We start from the raw sequence: 16,225 nt of genomic DNA, 5'->3' as shown, positions 1-16,225 counted from the left end.
GCTTTATGACTTTAGTTTAGGGGTCCTCAGTAATAAAATTATTGCATGACACTACGAGGACTCCATCTTTGATTTTTTTATTTAAATTGGAACGCTAAACAAAAATGGTTTCCTAACTTTGTTTTATCGTGTTGCGTGCAGCCTCAATTTGTTCATGTTTATTGATATTTTATTGCGGGCATGCATCCTTAGTCAAAGGTTTTCTCAAAAGTATTTATTTTTTTTCATTTTATAAATAATCCAGGTCAATAAAGATCATAATTATTATGACTCATTGCTGTAATTCATGCTGAAAATTACCTAGACAGCCATCTAGTGGTGATCTTAAAAATATACCTCTCCTATTCTGCGGAACAGCTGCGGCAGTGCTCCTTGGAATATGCTTTGTCTGCACTCAGTGTCAGCTTCTGGAAACTGCTGCAGGAAATCCATGGTATGACTGATTACTGTGGGACTGCGCACTGTGAGTCTCCTGCAGCAGCTCATTCATCCTTCTGAAGTCATTCACCAGCTGCTTCTTGTGTACTGTCTGCAGTGGAAATGGGATCCCACATCCTGCAGATATTCAGGCAAGGGGTCTGGGCAGCATTGACAGGAGGCTGGTACCATGACCCGCATGACAGCCAGTTTAATAACATCTGCCATTTGTATCTGTGGATATTCTTGCTCCTGTTACCACTTGCAATGCACTTGGTAAGTATTCTATAAATTCTTCATACACCGCTAAGGATGCTTGCTTCCAGACTTGCTTGTAAGCTATAGTTGAGTAAAGCTGCAAAGTCCCAACCCTCCTCTTGCTTGCTTCCAGACTTGCTTGTAAGCTATAGTTGAGTAAAGCTGCAAAGTCCCAACCCTCCCCTTTTCACATTGCACTGTATTAGTCACAGGACAGGCACATGATATTGAGAATTAGATTTCTTTTCATTGAATGCATGTGTATTGTTTAACCAGAAAAAGAACCAATGCTAGGATAAAAATGGTGTAGCTTTTAATTCAGTAACAACAGTAAAATTCCTGAGCACTTTTGCCACATACAGTGGTCCTTTTAAGAGAACAATATCTAGGCTTTCCTTGACCCAGGCAATGGCTCAGTTCACCATCCTTCCTCTGTATTTAAATGGAGAAAAATGGCTTGTTGGTGCCCCCCCCCCCCCCCAACCATCACCAAGGGCACATAACCTACTTGCTCCCCCTAGCTACGCTCCTGCTTTAAAATACAAGGGCATAGCTATAGGAATACCAAGGAAATAGTTGCTACCAGCTCTTTGAGGTGGATGAGGAATAAAGGTCTCTATACATTATATTAAAAAAACAAACAAACAAAAAAAAACATCATTGTAAATTACACATAAGTGGCTCTGTCACAGATTTTGCATTGGGGCCCAGAAGCTTTAAAGGGAACCTGTCAGGTGATTTTTCCACCTTAAAGGGATTCCATTATTAAAATGCTTTGTTTTGTCCCTAACACATAGGAATAGCCTTAAGAAAGGCTATTCTTCTCCTACCTTTAGATGTCTTATCAGTATCGCCGTTCGGTAGAAATCCCGTTTTTTTTCGGTATGTAAATGAGTTATCTCACAGCACTGGGGGAGGTCCCCAGCACTCAAACAGCACTGGGGGGACCCCCAATGCTGCAAGAGAAATCTCCAGCACCGCCTCTATCTTCGCCTGGAATGGTCTCTCCCTGCGTCTTCTTCCAGCGTTAGCTTCAAACTTCTAGTCATGCGCAGTCGACTATGCCGTCGGGCCGCGGGCAGAGCCGACTGCACATGACCGCGGCAATTTTCCTGTGTAAGTGGCCATTTTCTTCTGACTGCTTACACAGTAAGCTGGGGTAAGCGGCCGCTAGAAAATGGCCACGGACATGCGCATCGGGCTCTGCCCGAGGCCCGATGGCAGAGCTGACTGCATAAGCCTAGAAGTTTGAAGCCAGTTGTTTGAGCACTGGGCACCGCCCCCAGTGCTGCGAGAGAACTCATTTACATACCGCCAAAAACCGTGATTTATACTGAAGAAGACATCTAAAAGTAGGAGAAGAATAGCCTTTCTTAAGGCTATTTCTACGTTTTATCGAGAAAAAAATGTAATTTTAATGATTGAATCCCTTTAAACTGTCTCCAGACCTTTCTTATAGCATACCTCCCAACTTTTGAAGAACCGAAAGAGGAACAAAATGTGCGGCAAATTTAGCTCCACCCACTTTTGTGTTGAATCCGTCCATTCTCATTAATTTTTCATCTGCCCGCACACAGTATAATCCTCCTACATAAACCCGTAAATTATATGTCCCCCCTCTATCTCTCCCCCAGTTTCATATACACCCTTCATCTGCCCCCAGATTCATGTCCCCTCCATCTCTGTCCCCAGATTCATCTCCCCCATCTCTGCCCCCAGATTCATGTCCCCTCCATCTCTGCCCCCAGATTCATGTCCCCACATCTCTGCCCCAGATTCATGTCCCCCCATCTCTGCCCCCAGATTCATGACCCCTCCATCTCTGCCCCCAGATTCATGTCCCCTCCATCTCTGCCCCCAGATTCATGTCTCCACATCTCTGCCCCAGATTCATGTGCCCCCAGAATCATGTCCCCTCCATCTCTGCCCCCAGATTCATGTTTCCTCCATCTCTGCCCCCAGATTCATGTCCCCCCATCTCTGCTTCAGATTCATGTCCTCTCCATCTCTGCCCCCAGATTCATGTCCTCTCCATCTCTGCCCCCAGATTCATGTCCTCACATCTCTGACCCTAGATTCATGTCCCCTCCATCTCTGCCCCCAGATTCATGTCCCCTCCATTCTCTGCCCCCAGATTCATGTCCCCCCATCTCTGCCCCTAGATTCATGTCCCCTCCATCTCTGCCCCCAGATTCATGTCCCCACATCTCTGCCCCCAGATTCATGTCCCCTCCATCTCTGCCTCCAGTTTCATGTCCCCACATCTCTGCCCCGTTTCATGTCCCCTCCATCTCTGCCCCCAGATTCATGTCCCCCATCTCTGCCCCCAGATTCATGTCCCTCCATCTCTGCCCCCAGATTCATGTCCCCCCATCTCTGCCCTCAGATTCATGTCTCCACATCTCTGCCCCCAGATTCACGTCTCCACATCTCTGCCCCCAGATTCATGTCCCCCATCTCTGCCCCCAGATTCATGTCTCCACATCTCTACCCCAGATTCATGCCCCCCCATCTCTGCCCCCAGTGTCATGCCGTCCCCTCCATCTCTGTCCCCAGTGTCATGCCGTCCTCTCCTTCATCTGCCCCCAGTTTCACGTTCCACCTCCACATTACTTACCTTCTCCTCCGCTCCCTCGCCGCTCTCTGCGCGCCTCTCTTGCTGACACATGCGGTTGAAGGAAGGAGCTGACATGTCAGCTCCTCGCTTGGCCGCTGCGCGCCTCTCTCGCTGACACATATGCGGCTGAAGCGAGGAGCTGACCTGTGTGAGCTCCTCGCTTCGCCGCTGCCGCCGGCTACTGGCTTGCAGACGGGATGTGTCACATGACACATCACATGTGTCACATCGCGTCTGCAAGCCAGTAGCCGGCGGCAGCGGCAAAGCGAGTCAGCTCCTTCCTTCAACCGCATATGTGTGCAACTCAGATCTGCGTCCTCTGGACGCAGATCTGAGTTGAAATCGGGACATACCTCCCTCCAACCGGGACCGCAGGACATGTCACCCAAATCGTGACTGTCCCGCGGAAATCGGGACGGTTGGGAGGTATGCCTCTGGTTATATACAGTCAAAGAGTCCCCTCATGTATTTACGTCACACACTGCAGACATAGCTGATATCTCATAAATACTACTATATAATACAGACTGTTCATGAGTCCTGGGGGCTGAGGGTCTCTCTATGGTGAAGCTGAGAGGACACATGTAATGGAGATCCTGTGGTGAGAGCGGGACAGCCTGGTACAGTGTGGTGAGGGTAATGGAGGCTGCACTGATACTCCCTGTATAGGCCTCCAGCTCTGCTAATACTGATCATGCTGGGAATACGTTAAAGTTAATTATTTCTATGTAATTTCTCAGGGCTGTATACAGGTCATACTGTATATACTGGCTATACTGTATACAGGTTATTTTTAATTGGTAGGGGGTTCTTGGAGTTGATTGAAATTGTAAACGGTGGGGAAACATGGTGGTTAGTTTCCACTAGGATTAATTTATCTTGGTCTGCCTGGTCTTTGGGTTCCTGCTGGGGGTGTCCGGGAGTGGGTTATTGTGTGGTAAAACTGCCATTCTTGGTGTTATGGTGCCCCTGTGCTTGCGGCTGGGGGTAATTTGGTGTGGTGGCCAGATTTTCGTAGCTCCAAGGACCTCCCCCTCAAGAGGAAGGGGTTTGTATCCAGAAAAGTTAAGAGCTTGTGTTATTATTCCTTTATTTGGCGTCTAATGATCTATTTATGGCCTCCGTATTAGGCACTTAGACAATGGATACCAGACAAATACTGCACGGGATTATTGTATTTCTTAGTCTTCATGTAGCCGGTGTCTTAAGAGCATTTACAGCCTGTATCCAGATAAGTATATGGATCACCATTATTATATGTTACATCATATAATGCAGCCAGTCCCATTACTATGGCATATACTATATGATGGGATATTTCTCAGTGGGGTCCTATAACAGTATAATTTTGTGCCCACTGACAGCTGCTGAGTCTTTCCTTATTACCTACATGGCTCTGGATTATTCTGGAGCTGATATGATTTAGTATTATCGCCTGTACAATATTTAGAGTGAGCCGTGTAGGTTATTATTACTTTTAGAGCACCTTTAATTTCATGGTGCTATGGTGCTATATATATATATATATATATATATATATATATATATATATATGATGATATATATGATATAAAGTGATTTTCATGCATAGTCCCAACATGAGTATAATACTGTACATACATGTCTAAGTAGCTGAGTGATCTAGTACGAGTAGAAGAGAGGACCCTGTGTGTCTGGGTCTCCAATTTTTAGGCCAGTGTTTTACTTTGTTACTGTCACTGGCCTTGCCTTATTATGTAACCCTAAATGACATGGTTGCTTAGGATTGGGACGCATACAAGTGTTTCCAAGCCACTGTATAACAGGTTGTTTGCGATACACTAACAAGTTTTTTTTTGGTTTTTTTGCCACTTCTTGTTCAAATGTGTTTAACAGAATGTAATATACCGTATTTTTCGGACTATAAGACGCACTTTTTTCCCCCCAAATTTCGGAGGAAAATGAGGGTGCGTCTTATAGTCTGAATGTGGGTGGAGGAGTGGGTTTGCAGCATGGCCGCGCTACTGCCACCGCTGGTTTTCTTCAGCGGCAGTAGCGCGGCAATCTGCAGGCCCCGGCAGCTAAGACAGTCCCCGGCATCTGCTGTAATAGAGCGGGGAGTGTCTTAGCTGCACGGCGAGGCCGCAGGAGCCGACCTGTTCCGATGACAGCCGGGAGCCTAAATGAAGGCTCCGAGGCTTGTCATAGCTATATATTACTATCGCGGCTGGTCTATGACCCTCCGCGATAGTAATGTATAGAATCTCCCATAGACGGCAATACACTTGTATTGCCGTCTATGGGACTTGCAATCAAATGATTGCAGGTTCAAGCCCCCTAGGCGGGGGATATTAAAATAGTAAAAAAAAAAAAAAAAAAAAAAAAAAAACACTTAAAAAAAATATAATAAAAAATAAAATAAAAGTTCACCTCCTTTCCCTAGAATACATATAAAAGTATAACATTACTGTGAAACACAGTTAGGTATCCCTGTGTCTGAAAATGCCCTGTCTACTAATATTTTTATGTACAGTGAACGTCAAAATCAAAAGTGCTAAACTGCCGGGTTTTTCTCTCTGTTTTGCCTCTGAATTAAATAAAAGGTGATCTAAGCAATAAACATTTCCCAAAATGGTATATCTAAAAAGTACACCTGGCCCCACAAAAAAAACGCCCTATACATCCCCGTACAACTGCAGGGTCACCTGTCAATGTGGCCTTGCAGCTGTTCCAAAACTTCAACTCCCATATATTAAATATTTTACCATTTTTTGCCTGAAAATTTTTTTCCCCTATTTTTCTCCTCTAAAACCTGGGTGCGTCTTATAGTCCGAAAAATACGTTATTAAAAATATTAGTTATTTACTAATGTATTTTCTTAATACTTTAGCTTAAATATAATCCTAAACTATAGCTATTGATGTGCATTATAATTCGTACTATTGACATTAATTATGTTTTTTAATGGGTCCTTGAAGTTACTTATAATTTGGCCAGTAATGGGCAACCACCTTGGGTGTAGCCCAGTGCAGGGGTAACCATCGGAGGTATGGTCCCATGGTGTGGAGGGGTGACCATCAGAGGTATGGCCCCCTGGTGTGGAGGGGTGACCATCAGAGGTATGGCCGCCTGGTGTGGAGGGGTGACCATCGGAGATATGGCCCCCTGGTGTGGAGGGGTGACCATCGGAGGTATGGCCCCCTGGTGTGGAGGGGTGACCATCGGAGGTATGGCCCCCTGGTGTGGAGGGGTGACCATCGGAGGTATGGCCCCCTGGTGTGGAGGGGTAACCATCGAAGGTATGGCCCCCTGGTGTGGAGGGGTAACCATTAGAGGTATGGCCCTCTGGTGTGCAGGGGTGACCATTAGAGATGAGCGAGTACTGTTCGGATCAGCACACACGCATTGAAATGAATGGACGTAGCCGGCACGCGGGGAGTTAAGCGGCCAGCCGGCGTCAAAGCGGAAGTACCAGGTGCTTCCATTCATTTCAATGCTTGCGTGCTGTTCGGATCGGCTGATCCGAACAGTACTCGCTCATCTCTAGTGACCATCAGAGGTATGGCCCCTGGTGTGGAGGGGTGACCATCGGAGGTATGGCCCCCTGGTGTGGAGGGGTAACCATCGGAGGTATGGCCCCCTGGTGTGGAGGGGTAACCATCAGAGGTATGGCCCCTTGGTGTGGAGGGGTAACCATCGGAGGTATGGCCCCCTGGTGTGGAGGGGTAACCATCGGAGGTATGGCCCCCTGGTGTGAAGGGTTTACCATCGGAGGTATGGCCCCTTGGTGTGGAGGGGTAACCGTCAGAGTTACGGACCCCCTGGTTACGGCAAACAAATTAAATTTAAGAAGACCCGGTTAGGGTAAGTCCCTAGGGTCATGGCTGTCATTTTTCACATGCCTGTGCACTAAATTGAGCCCTCCGAGCTGGGGCTGGTTGCGGCTGGAGAGAGAGAAAAATATTTTATTTATAAAAAAAAAAAAAAAAAAAAAAGGGCATGTTTTGATAAAGATCTATAGCTTCAAGGACCCTTTCTGATGATTTGTACTTTTCTTAGTGAAGATATATGACCGCTTATATTGACCAACTCATGTTTCTCTTAAAGTTGCCCACAGTTTGATACCGCCATAGCTGCAGTGTCTAAAGTGTTTATCGCAGCCAGCTAGTGAATGGAGCCCAGCACTGTTACCATGATAACCCCATGCTCTGTGTGCAGGAGTAATATAGGCCTATGCCCCCCCTTCCTTGCGGAAGGGGCAGAATCAGGATGGTGCTGGTCCATGTCCAGCAAAGACGAGAATTTCAGCTTTTACTTTCAGTCTTGGTGCCCTTAGGTCAGTGCATGCGGCTAAGGGTAAAAGTTATCAAGTGCTCTGAAATGATTGAGAGATGACATTACAGGGTCTCTCACTGCCTTCAGAGACTACGGTATCTCAAGCGGATCATGGGCTTCTTCTCATCATGCTAAGCATCATTTAATGGCTTGTTTTGCTGTTGATGTGGTTGGGACTAGAGATGAGCGAGTACTGTTCGGATCAGCCGATCCGAACAGCACGCTCGCATAGAAATGAATGGACGTAGCCGGCACGCGGGGGGTTAAGCCGTCAAAGCGGAAGTACCAGGTGCATCCATTCATTTCTATGGAGTGTGCTGTTCGGATTGGCTGATCCGAACAGTACTCGCTCATCTCTAGTTGGGACCCATCAAACAACAATGGAACGTTATTTCACTACAGTAAGTGCCGTGGCCTTGCTGTAGTATCTGGAGAAGCTGCAGCACAACAACGCTACCCTTCTTTATACTCTCTATGTCTTTCCTGGCAGTATAAGTGGGTATAGGGTTGCCAATGAATGTAAATGGACAGTTATAGTTTTTAGTGGGAGAGGTATTCCTTGAAGAGGTGTTATCTTGTACATGGTATATACGTCTGTATCATGTGTATAAGGTTACCACCATAAGTGGGACCTCGGACCTCATAAGTGGGAAGTAGGTACTTCTTTGCGTAAATGGTTGGCAATTACATGTTTGTGGTATGGCGGTATTCCCCATGTATACTGGTTTATGGCAGGCAATTTCAGTATTATAGTCTATTTCTCTTTACTAGTTTCTGACTACAGCCAGATCACTTTAGTTACATTTTCAGCAATATTCATAGCTTGGTATTGTTGGGCAGGTAGTATGGGGACTTGTAGTACAGTGTCGGACTGGGGTGTCTAGGGCCCACCAGTGGAATTATTTCTAGGGGCCCACCATCAGGATCCCTGCAAACCAGCAATACCAAGACAGGGCGGTTGAAGGTAATAACATATCAGGAGCCATGCTGCTCTCCCGCCATACGATGTGCAACACTGCACTACCTAAACTTATTGCCACATACTGTATGGAAAGTGAACAGCGTGGCTCCTAGAAATGTTAGCATTACCTATAGCTGCGCTGTCCTGGAACAGCTGATCTGCAGAGGTCCTGGCTGTTGTGTCATCACAGATGTAATATTGATGGTCTATCCCAAGGACAGACCATCAATATTACAAAGATGGATAAACCCTTTAAAGATTTGTCCAGGAATTGGAGCGACCCATGTGCTGGGAGGGAGGTGTAAAATAAAAAATAAAAAGCGCCTTCACCTGTTCCTGTTGCTCCATTGTCCGCTGCCAGTGTCCATTCAGTCTCGCGCCGATGCACCCATGCTGGGAGTCCTGCACCTCTGAAACCAGTTAGGTCTCATTTCTGGAAATCCTGTATCTAACAGACACAGGCGGGGACAGCGGAGTGCTGGGGACAAAAGCTCAATGAAAAACACTGTGGAAAAAAAATATATTGAGATTCACTGCAATTTTTTCCCACAATGTTTTTTTAGCTGCATCTTGCTGTTGCGCCTAATCCTTAAAGAAGACCTTTCACCATCTGGGGCACATGAGGTTTAATACACCGCTAGAAAGCCAACAGTGCGCTGAATTCAGTGTACTATTGGCTTTCACGTTCTGTGCTGGTACCGTAGATCTTCATCGTCAGAAGTGCGTTATGACAGTCAGTCAGGAACGCCCTTCCTCACGGTAGCGTCTATAGCGCTGTACTGTGAGAGGGGTCGTTGCTTACCAGCCAGTCCTGGAAGGTGAAAAACAAAGTACACATGAAAAAAAAACCCCGCACTCATCTGTTCCCGCAGTTCTGCTGGTGGTTACATGCCGGACTGGACCGCACTGGGACACTGGGACAGGCAGACTTCCCCCTGGACACACCGATTGGCAGTGTGCTTAAAAAAATAGAAAGTGTTTTTAAGGGCTCATTCACATCTGCGCCCGGGGTCTCCGCCCTGCAGGCATTTTTCAAACCCATTCAAATGAAAGTGTGCGTCCGTAAGCTCCTGTGAGTGTTTTGTGCTCACCGCGGCGAAACGTTTTTTTTTTTAACCAGACACAGAGTCGGACATGCAGGACTTTGTGTCTGGTTTAAAAAAAAAAACAGTTTTGCCGCAGAGAACATAAAACACTCACCGGCGCTCACGGCCAGACTCGAACCGATAGGTTTCCGTCTTCTACATGCAGAAGATGGAAACCTCAGAATGGAGACCAGACGCTGGTGTGAACCTAGTGTTAACTGTGTTTTGCTCAGTAGGGCCTAATCCTTAGTGGCCCCTGCACACAGTATTATCCCCCATAGTGGCCCCTGCACACAGTATTATGCCCCATAGTGGCCCCTGCACACAGTATTATGCCCCATAGTGGCCTCTGTACACAGTATTATGCCCCATGGTGGCCCCTGCACACAGTATTATGCCCCATAGTGGCCCCTGCACACAGTATTATACCCCATAGTGACCCTTGCAGACAGTATTATGCACCATAGTGGCCCCTGCACACAGTATTATCCCCCATAGTGGCCCCTGCACACAGTATTATGCCCCATAGTGGCCCCTGTACACAGTATTATGTCCCTCAGTGGCCTCTGTACACAGTATTATGCCCCATAGTGGCCCCTGCACACAGTATTATGCCCCATGGTGGCCCCTGCACACAGTATTATACCCCATAGTGTCCCCTGCACACAGTATTATACCCCATAGTGTCCCCTGCATACAGTATTATGTCCCATAGTGGCCCCTGCACACAGTATTATACCCCATAGTGGCCCCTGCACACAGTATTATACCCCATAGTGGCCCCTGCACACAGTATTATGTCCCATAGTGGCCCCTGCACACAGTATTATACCCCATAGTGGCCCCTGCACACAGTATTGTGACCCTTGCACACAGTATTATGTCCCATAGTGGCCCCTGCACACAGTATTATGTCCCATAGTGACCCCTGCACACAGTATTATACCCCACAGTGGCCCCTGCACACAGTATTATACCCCATAGTGTCCCCTGCATGCAGTATTACCCCCCATAGTGGCCCCTGCACACAGTATTATACCCCACAGTGGCCCCTGCACACAGTATTATACCCCATAGTGGCCCCTGCACACAGTATTATACCCCATAGTGGCCCCTGCACACAGTATTATGTCCCATAGTGGCCCCTGCACACAGTATTATACCCCATAGTGGCCCCTGCACACAGTATTGTGACCCTTGCACACAGTATTATGTCCCATAGTGGCCCCTGCACACAGTATTATACCCCATAGTGGCCCCTGCACACAGTATTATACCCCATAGTGGCCCCTGCACACAGTATTATGTCCCATAGTGGCCCCTGCACACAGTATTATACCCCATAGTGGCCCCTGCACACAGTATTGTGACCCTTGCACACAGTATTATGTCCCATAGTGGCCCCTGCACACAGTATTATGTCCCATAGTGACCCCTGCACACAGTATTATACCCCACAGTGGCCCCTGCACACAGTATTATACCCCACAGTGGCCCCTGCACACAGTATTATACCCCATAGTGTCCCCTGCACGCAGTATTACCCCCCATAGTGGCCCCTGCACACAGTATTATACCCCACAGTGGCCCCTGCACACAGTATTATACCCCATAGTGACCCCTGCACACAGTATTATACCCCACAGTGGCCCCTGCACACAGTAGTATTCCCCATAGTGGCCCCTGCACACAGTATTATACCCCAGAGTGGCCCCTGCACACAATATTATGTGCCATAGTGACCCCTGCATACTGTATTATTCCCCACAGTGGACTTCCCGAAAAGGGAAGATGTGAACCAGGCCTAATACATATAATATACATTTACACACATACATTCATATACATACACACACACCTATCTACAAATATACAGGACTCACACAGTATATCAGACACTTTACACAAATATACACACATTAAATATACATATTTTACCCAAAAAATGTACTTACATTTGGCTGTGTCCTGTCTGTCCTGTCTGGCTGTGGTGAAAGCTCTGTTTACAGCAGCCGGCAGACGTCCCCCTGCACACTCCGATCTGTGTGGGGGAGGGGCAGCACAGCTCCTGCTAGTGACGGCAGTGTGCAGTGCAGGGAGCAGAGACACACTCCCAGCGATTGGTACAGGGGCCCATTTTGGCACGGTCAGGATCCCGATCGGGCCCCTGAAGATCCCGATCGGGCCCCTGACAAGTGCATTTAGATAAAATTAATAGTCAGGCTCGGGGGCCCACCGGGGAATCCCCCGGTGCTCCGGCGGGCCAGTCCGACCCTGTTGTAGTATATAAGGTTTCTAGAGGCTAGTGCATTCCTACTCAGTTTGGTGGCATCGAGTCCATTTAAGGTGTCAAATGGCCTCTTCTGTGGCGGTTGAGGAGTCAGGTGGAAGTTGCAGGCAAGTTATTGTGGTCTTATTTTAACTAGTAGAGGAGGTTAAACCTCATGGTGGTGAACAGGCTGAGCTTTGGAAATAGCCAGCCTGAAGGATGTCATAATAGTAACGTCATCCAGGGGCGGGCACAGGGGTTAAGCACAGGGTCATTGGTGCCCTTAAAGTGTACTGGCTCTGCTAAAATTGCAAGCTGGAGCGTGCCGCCCCGCTTTATTTATTTATTGCTGTCTGGCCGGGTGCTGTATTGTCAGACAACTGGGGATCTCACAGTATTCGTGAATCCTAATGGTCTAGCACTTCACCTAACTCCTTCTGTCATTATTTTTATTAAAGATTTTGCAAGGGGAAAATAGAACAGACAGTAACAAGTAACAGGGTTAACAAACATCTCCAGAACGTCAGGCTACATAGTAAACCACAAAAAATAACCATCCTAAAGCAAGTCCAATAAACAATAAGGGGCAGTGCAAGGGGGAGGGGGGAAGGAAAGGGGGGCGAGAAGGAGGGAGAGAGGAGAATGGAAGGAGTAAAATAAAAGAAAAAAGGGGGAAGGAGAAAAAGAAAGAAAAAAAAAGGGGGGGGGAGACACACACAGTAGTGTGTGTGGGGGGGTATGCAAGTGGGTAAGAGACTGGCAAGGTCGCCTACTTCCGCCATTCCGCTCGGATCCCGACCCAGGGGGGCGGGGGATTAAGAGCAACCAGTATCCAGGTGACTGTGGTTTGCTGGAGTAGTGTCAATCTGAGGGGGGATCAGAGCCCAGAAGCGTCCGATACTCTCCAGATTGCTGAAAGGTGAACCAGTAAAACCAGGTTTTGGTCTGCGCCTCCGTTGTGCCATGCAGGAAGGAGGTGAGGTTCTCCATGCGCATTATCTCGTTAACCTTCGAAATCCAGAGGGAGAGGGGGGGAGGTTCAACTCGGTTCCAGAAAAGCGGGATACATGCCCGGTCAGCGAGGACTAAAAATCTGAGCAGGGAGCGTTTGAAGACTTTTACAGGAGACTCACAGTGGTTGAGGAGAAACAGAGCAGTGCCCAAGTGGTGAGAGGTCTCAGTGAGTTGGAGGGTGATCCGTTTGACTCCTTTCCAAAAGGATGACAGGACAAGACCAGAAAATATGGAGCATGGTGCCCTCCTCTTCGCCGCATCTCCAACATAGAGGGGAGGTCTGGGGAAACATAGCCTTTATTCTCGTGGGGACCCTATACCAGCAGGACAGGATTTTGTAGTTGGCCTTACGGTAGCGGTAGCTGATAGAGGTAGCATGAGAGAAAGGCTGGGAAAGGGAGAGGGACAGATAAGATTCCCACTTAAGCATGAATGGAGGGGCAAAGTCCTCCGGGGGCTAAATCAGGAGTTGGTAGGCCAGTGAGAGGGGTTAGCGAAGGGGGCTGTTTCCGACACAGATCCTCTCTAAGGGGGTAGGTTCAGTGAGGAATTCCGTGGGGGGGAAAGAGTGCAGGAAGTGGCGGAGCTGCATCTCCCGCCATGTGTCCAATGGAGACAAATCAGGAGAGGCTTGAGGGCCCAGGAGCGTATTCCATCCCACGTTGTCTTGGAGGTGGCACACACGGAAGATCCCATGGCGGCGCCAGTTGCGGAAGACGCGGTCGACTAGTCCGGGTGTAAAGTCAGAGTTGCCTAGTATTGGAAAAAAGGGGGAGTCCTTGGGAAGGAGGATGGAGCGGACAAGGTCTCTAGAGCAGATCCGGAGCGTGGGACCAATGGTTGGATGTGGAAAGAGGGACGATAAAGAGGAAGAGTCTAACCATGGGGCAACCAGCAGTGGGATTGGGGAGAATGCCTGCTCAATGTAAACCCAGGGCTTAGACACTGAGTGTCTGCACCAGTCCACAACTCGTGCCAGGTGGGTGGCCAAGTAGTAGGCTTTCAGGTCTGGAATGGATAGTCCACCACAGTTTTTGGGGCGGAAGAGAAGGGCTTTACCCACTCGAGCAGGTCTGTCTGACCAGATAAACTGTAGTTGGGTGGAGGTGAGAGACCTGAGAAAGGGCATGGGGATGTGGATGAGAAGCGTCTGCATGAGGTAGAGGAGACGAGGCAAAATGTTCATCTTGAAGATGGTGCACCTCCCGAACCAAGTAAAGACGCCAGTGGACCATCGGTTGCAGTCGGCTCTGATAGAGGTACTTCTGTGAGTTTAATAAAGCTTTGGCCATTTTGACACCCAAAATAAAGTGTTTTGTGCATTTATTCCAAAGGCAATATTTACCATAGTTTGGGTGATTTTAGGAAGGAGTGAGGGACATCCCATATCCAAAAGTCATGTAGCTATTGCACAATATCACACTGTATGCAGTGTTTTTGGCATGTCCCTCACTGTCAGACATCACTCTGATACCCTACCTAATTGTTGGCATCAAAGGATGTGATTTTGATTGATGACTGCATGACTAGATAAAGCTGCATATGCTAAGGCTTTAAAAGCATAAACTTCTTTAATTTAGACATTTTAGTAAGTTACATGTTGATGTTACATGCAGGGTCTGACTGACCCACAAGGGTACTGGTAAATGCACTGCTGCATTATTAACAGGCCATTACCTTTTTGATTACTCTAGTCAATAACAGCCTCTGTTAACTTACTGATCCCCATTCGTGACTACAGAAGCCTTCTGTGCCACACATTTCTTCACAATGATGCTCAACATTATAATGTAGTGTGTGGTGCACAGAAGTTCCTGAAAGCTAATAGGTGATGGGGAAGCAGAGAAGGCCATGGGCTGGAATGTGGATCAGTAAGTTTATAGCAGTTGTTACTTGCTGGAATAAGTACCCTCTAGTGAACACTGTATGCAGGTCATTAAGGGGGCAGTTACTGCGTGGAAGTCAATAATGGTGCCACTGTGTGGGGGCCACTATATTTTGTGGGGGGGTCAGAAAGGGAAGCATTATACCATATGAGGGGGCTAGGAAAGGGAGCATTATTCCATGTGTGGGTCAGTAAAGTAGGTTTTATACAATGTGTGAATCAGTAAAGGTAGGCTTTATGACATGCGGGAACCAAGAAAGCGGGTATTATATTATGCCGGTAAAGTGGGCTTTATACTATGTGGCTATCAGTAAAGGGCGGATCAGTGAATGAAGCTCTGTTTCTGCTTTCAATGCTTGAACACTGGAAAATGAAGAGGAATCTAAGACAGAAGTCTGCCTCAATTCCTCTTAAAAACAGATTCTGATATCTGCTGTGTAACTGTTTGGAATCAGTTTTTGGACCAATCCGTTTTTATTTTTTTTTTTAATTGCTTAACAGCAGACAGATACCAGGTGCAAGTATGAACCTGATGTAAGAGTTGCAGTTTTGAATTGATTTTTGATGCAATTTTTGATTGAAAAATAAATACTGCATGTTTCACCTGAAGTAAGAAATTGCACTAAGAAACGCATTACAGTTTTGATGCAGTTTTAGGACAGGAGCCCCACATTGTCAAAGCACATCATTTTCCAGCACCTGAAAAGTGGATAGGATTCTGGCTTACTCCATCCACACATTGCAGAAAAAAATCTGCAGTGAAAATCTGCGATTTCAAAAACAGTTTGTCAATAGAGATGAGCAAGTACTGTTCGGATCAGCCGGTCCGAACAGCACGCTCCATAGAAATGAATGGATGCACCTGGTACTTCAGCTTTGACGGCGGTCGGCCGCTTAACCCCCCGCGTGCCGGCTACGTCCATTCAGTACTCGCTCATCTCTATTTGTCAATTAAAGCTATTGAAACTCTGGAGTTTACTGTATAAGTATAATAGAGACAGAAAGTCCACAGAGGAAAACTCTGCGGACCTTTTGTGAAAAATTCCTATGGAAAAAAAATGTGATGCATTTCTGCCGCGGTCTTTTTTACAGCTCTTTTTGGCTTTGGCTCACTACGTGGGGCCTAAGCCCTAACTGGAATTTGCCACAGTGGACTGGACCTATTTGTTCTTAGCGGAATAGTGTGTTTGTTGTGGAATTTTTTTTATATATGACACAGAAGGAGTTAAAAAATAAAGGCAGATTAACTTTAATCTAAATTGATTAGGGCTGTTGATGTGGATGATTAAACTTTCATATATTCCTTGAAAAATTTTAATAGCAAAACTGTCTTAACCTGCATAATTACATGCCCACGTGATAAACCTCATCTTATGTAATGGAGTCAACTGGTCATGATGTTCTG

At 47.0% G+C, this 16,225-nt stretch overlaps 1 protein-coding gene across 2 annotated transcripts in view; it reads left to right on the top strand.

The window, feature by feature from the left end:
• Positions 1-387: 387 nt before the first annotated feature.
• PCNX2 (pecanex 2) overlaps positions 388-16,225 on the top strand; it is a 383,347-nt gene continuing 367,509 nt past the window's right edge. The window contains exon 1 of one of the 2 annotated variants that reach the window (XM_075267754.1): positions 388-693. In XM_075267754.1, coding sequence (XP_075123855.1) covers positions 541-693 — 153 coding nt within the window. In that variant the 5' untranslated portion in view covers positions 388-540. The remainder of the gene's footprint in view (positions 694-16,225) is intronic. The other variant, XM_075267755.1, reaches the window with a different exon arrangement.

Source organism: Leptodactylus fuscus, chromosome 3 (assembly GCF_031893055.1).
Source record: "Leptodactylus fuscus isolate aLepFus1 chromosome 3, aLepFus1.hap2, whole genome shotgun sequence".
NCBI classification, from domain to species: Eukaryota; Metazoa; Chordata; class Amphibia; order Anura; family Leptodactylidae; genus Leptodactylus; species Leptodactylus fuscus.
This window is presented reverse-complemented; position numbering and strand designations above follow the sequence as displayed.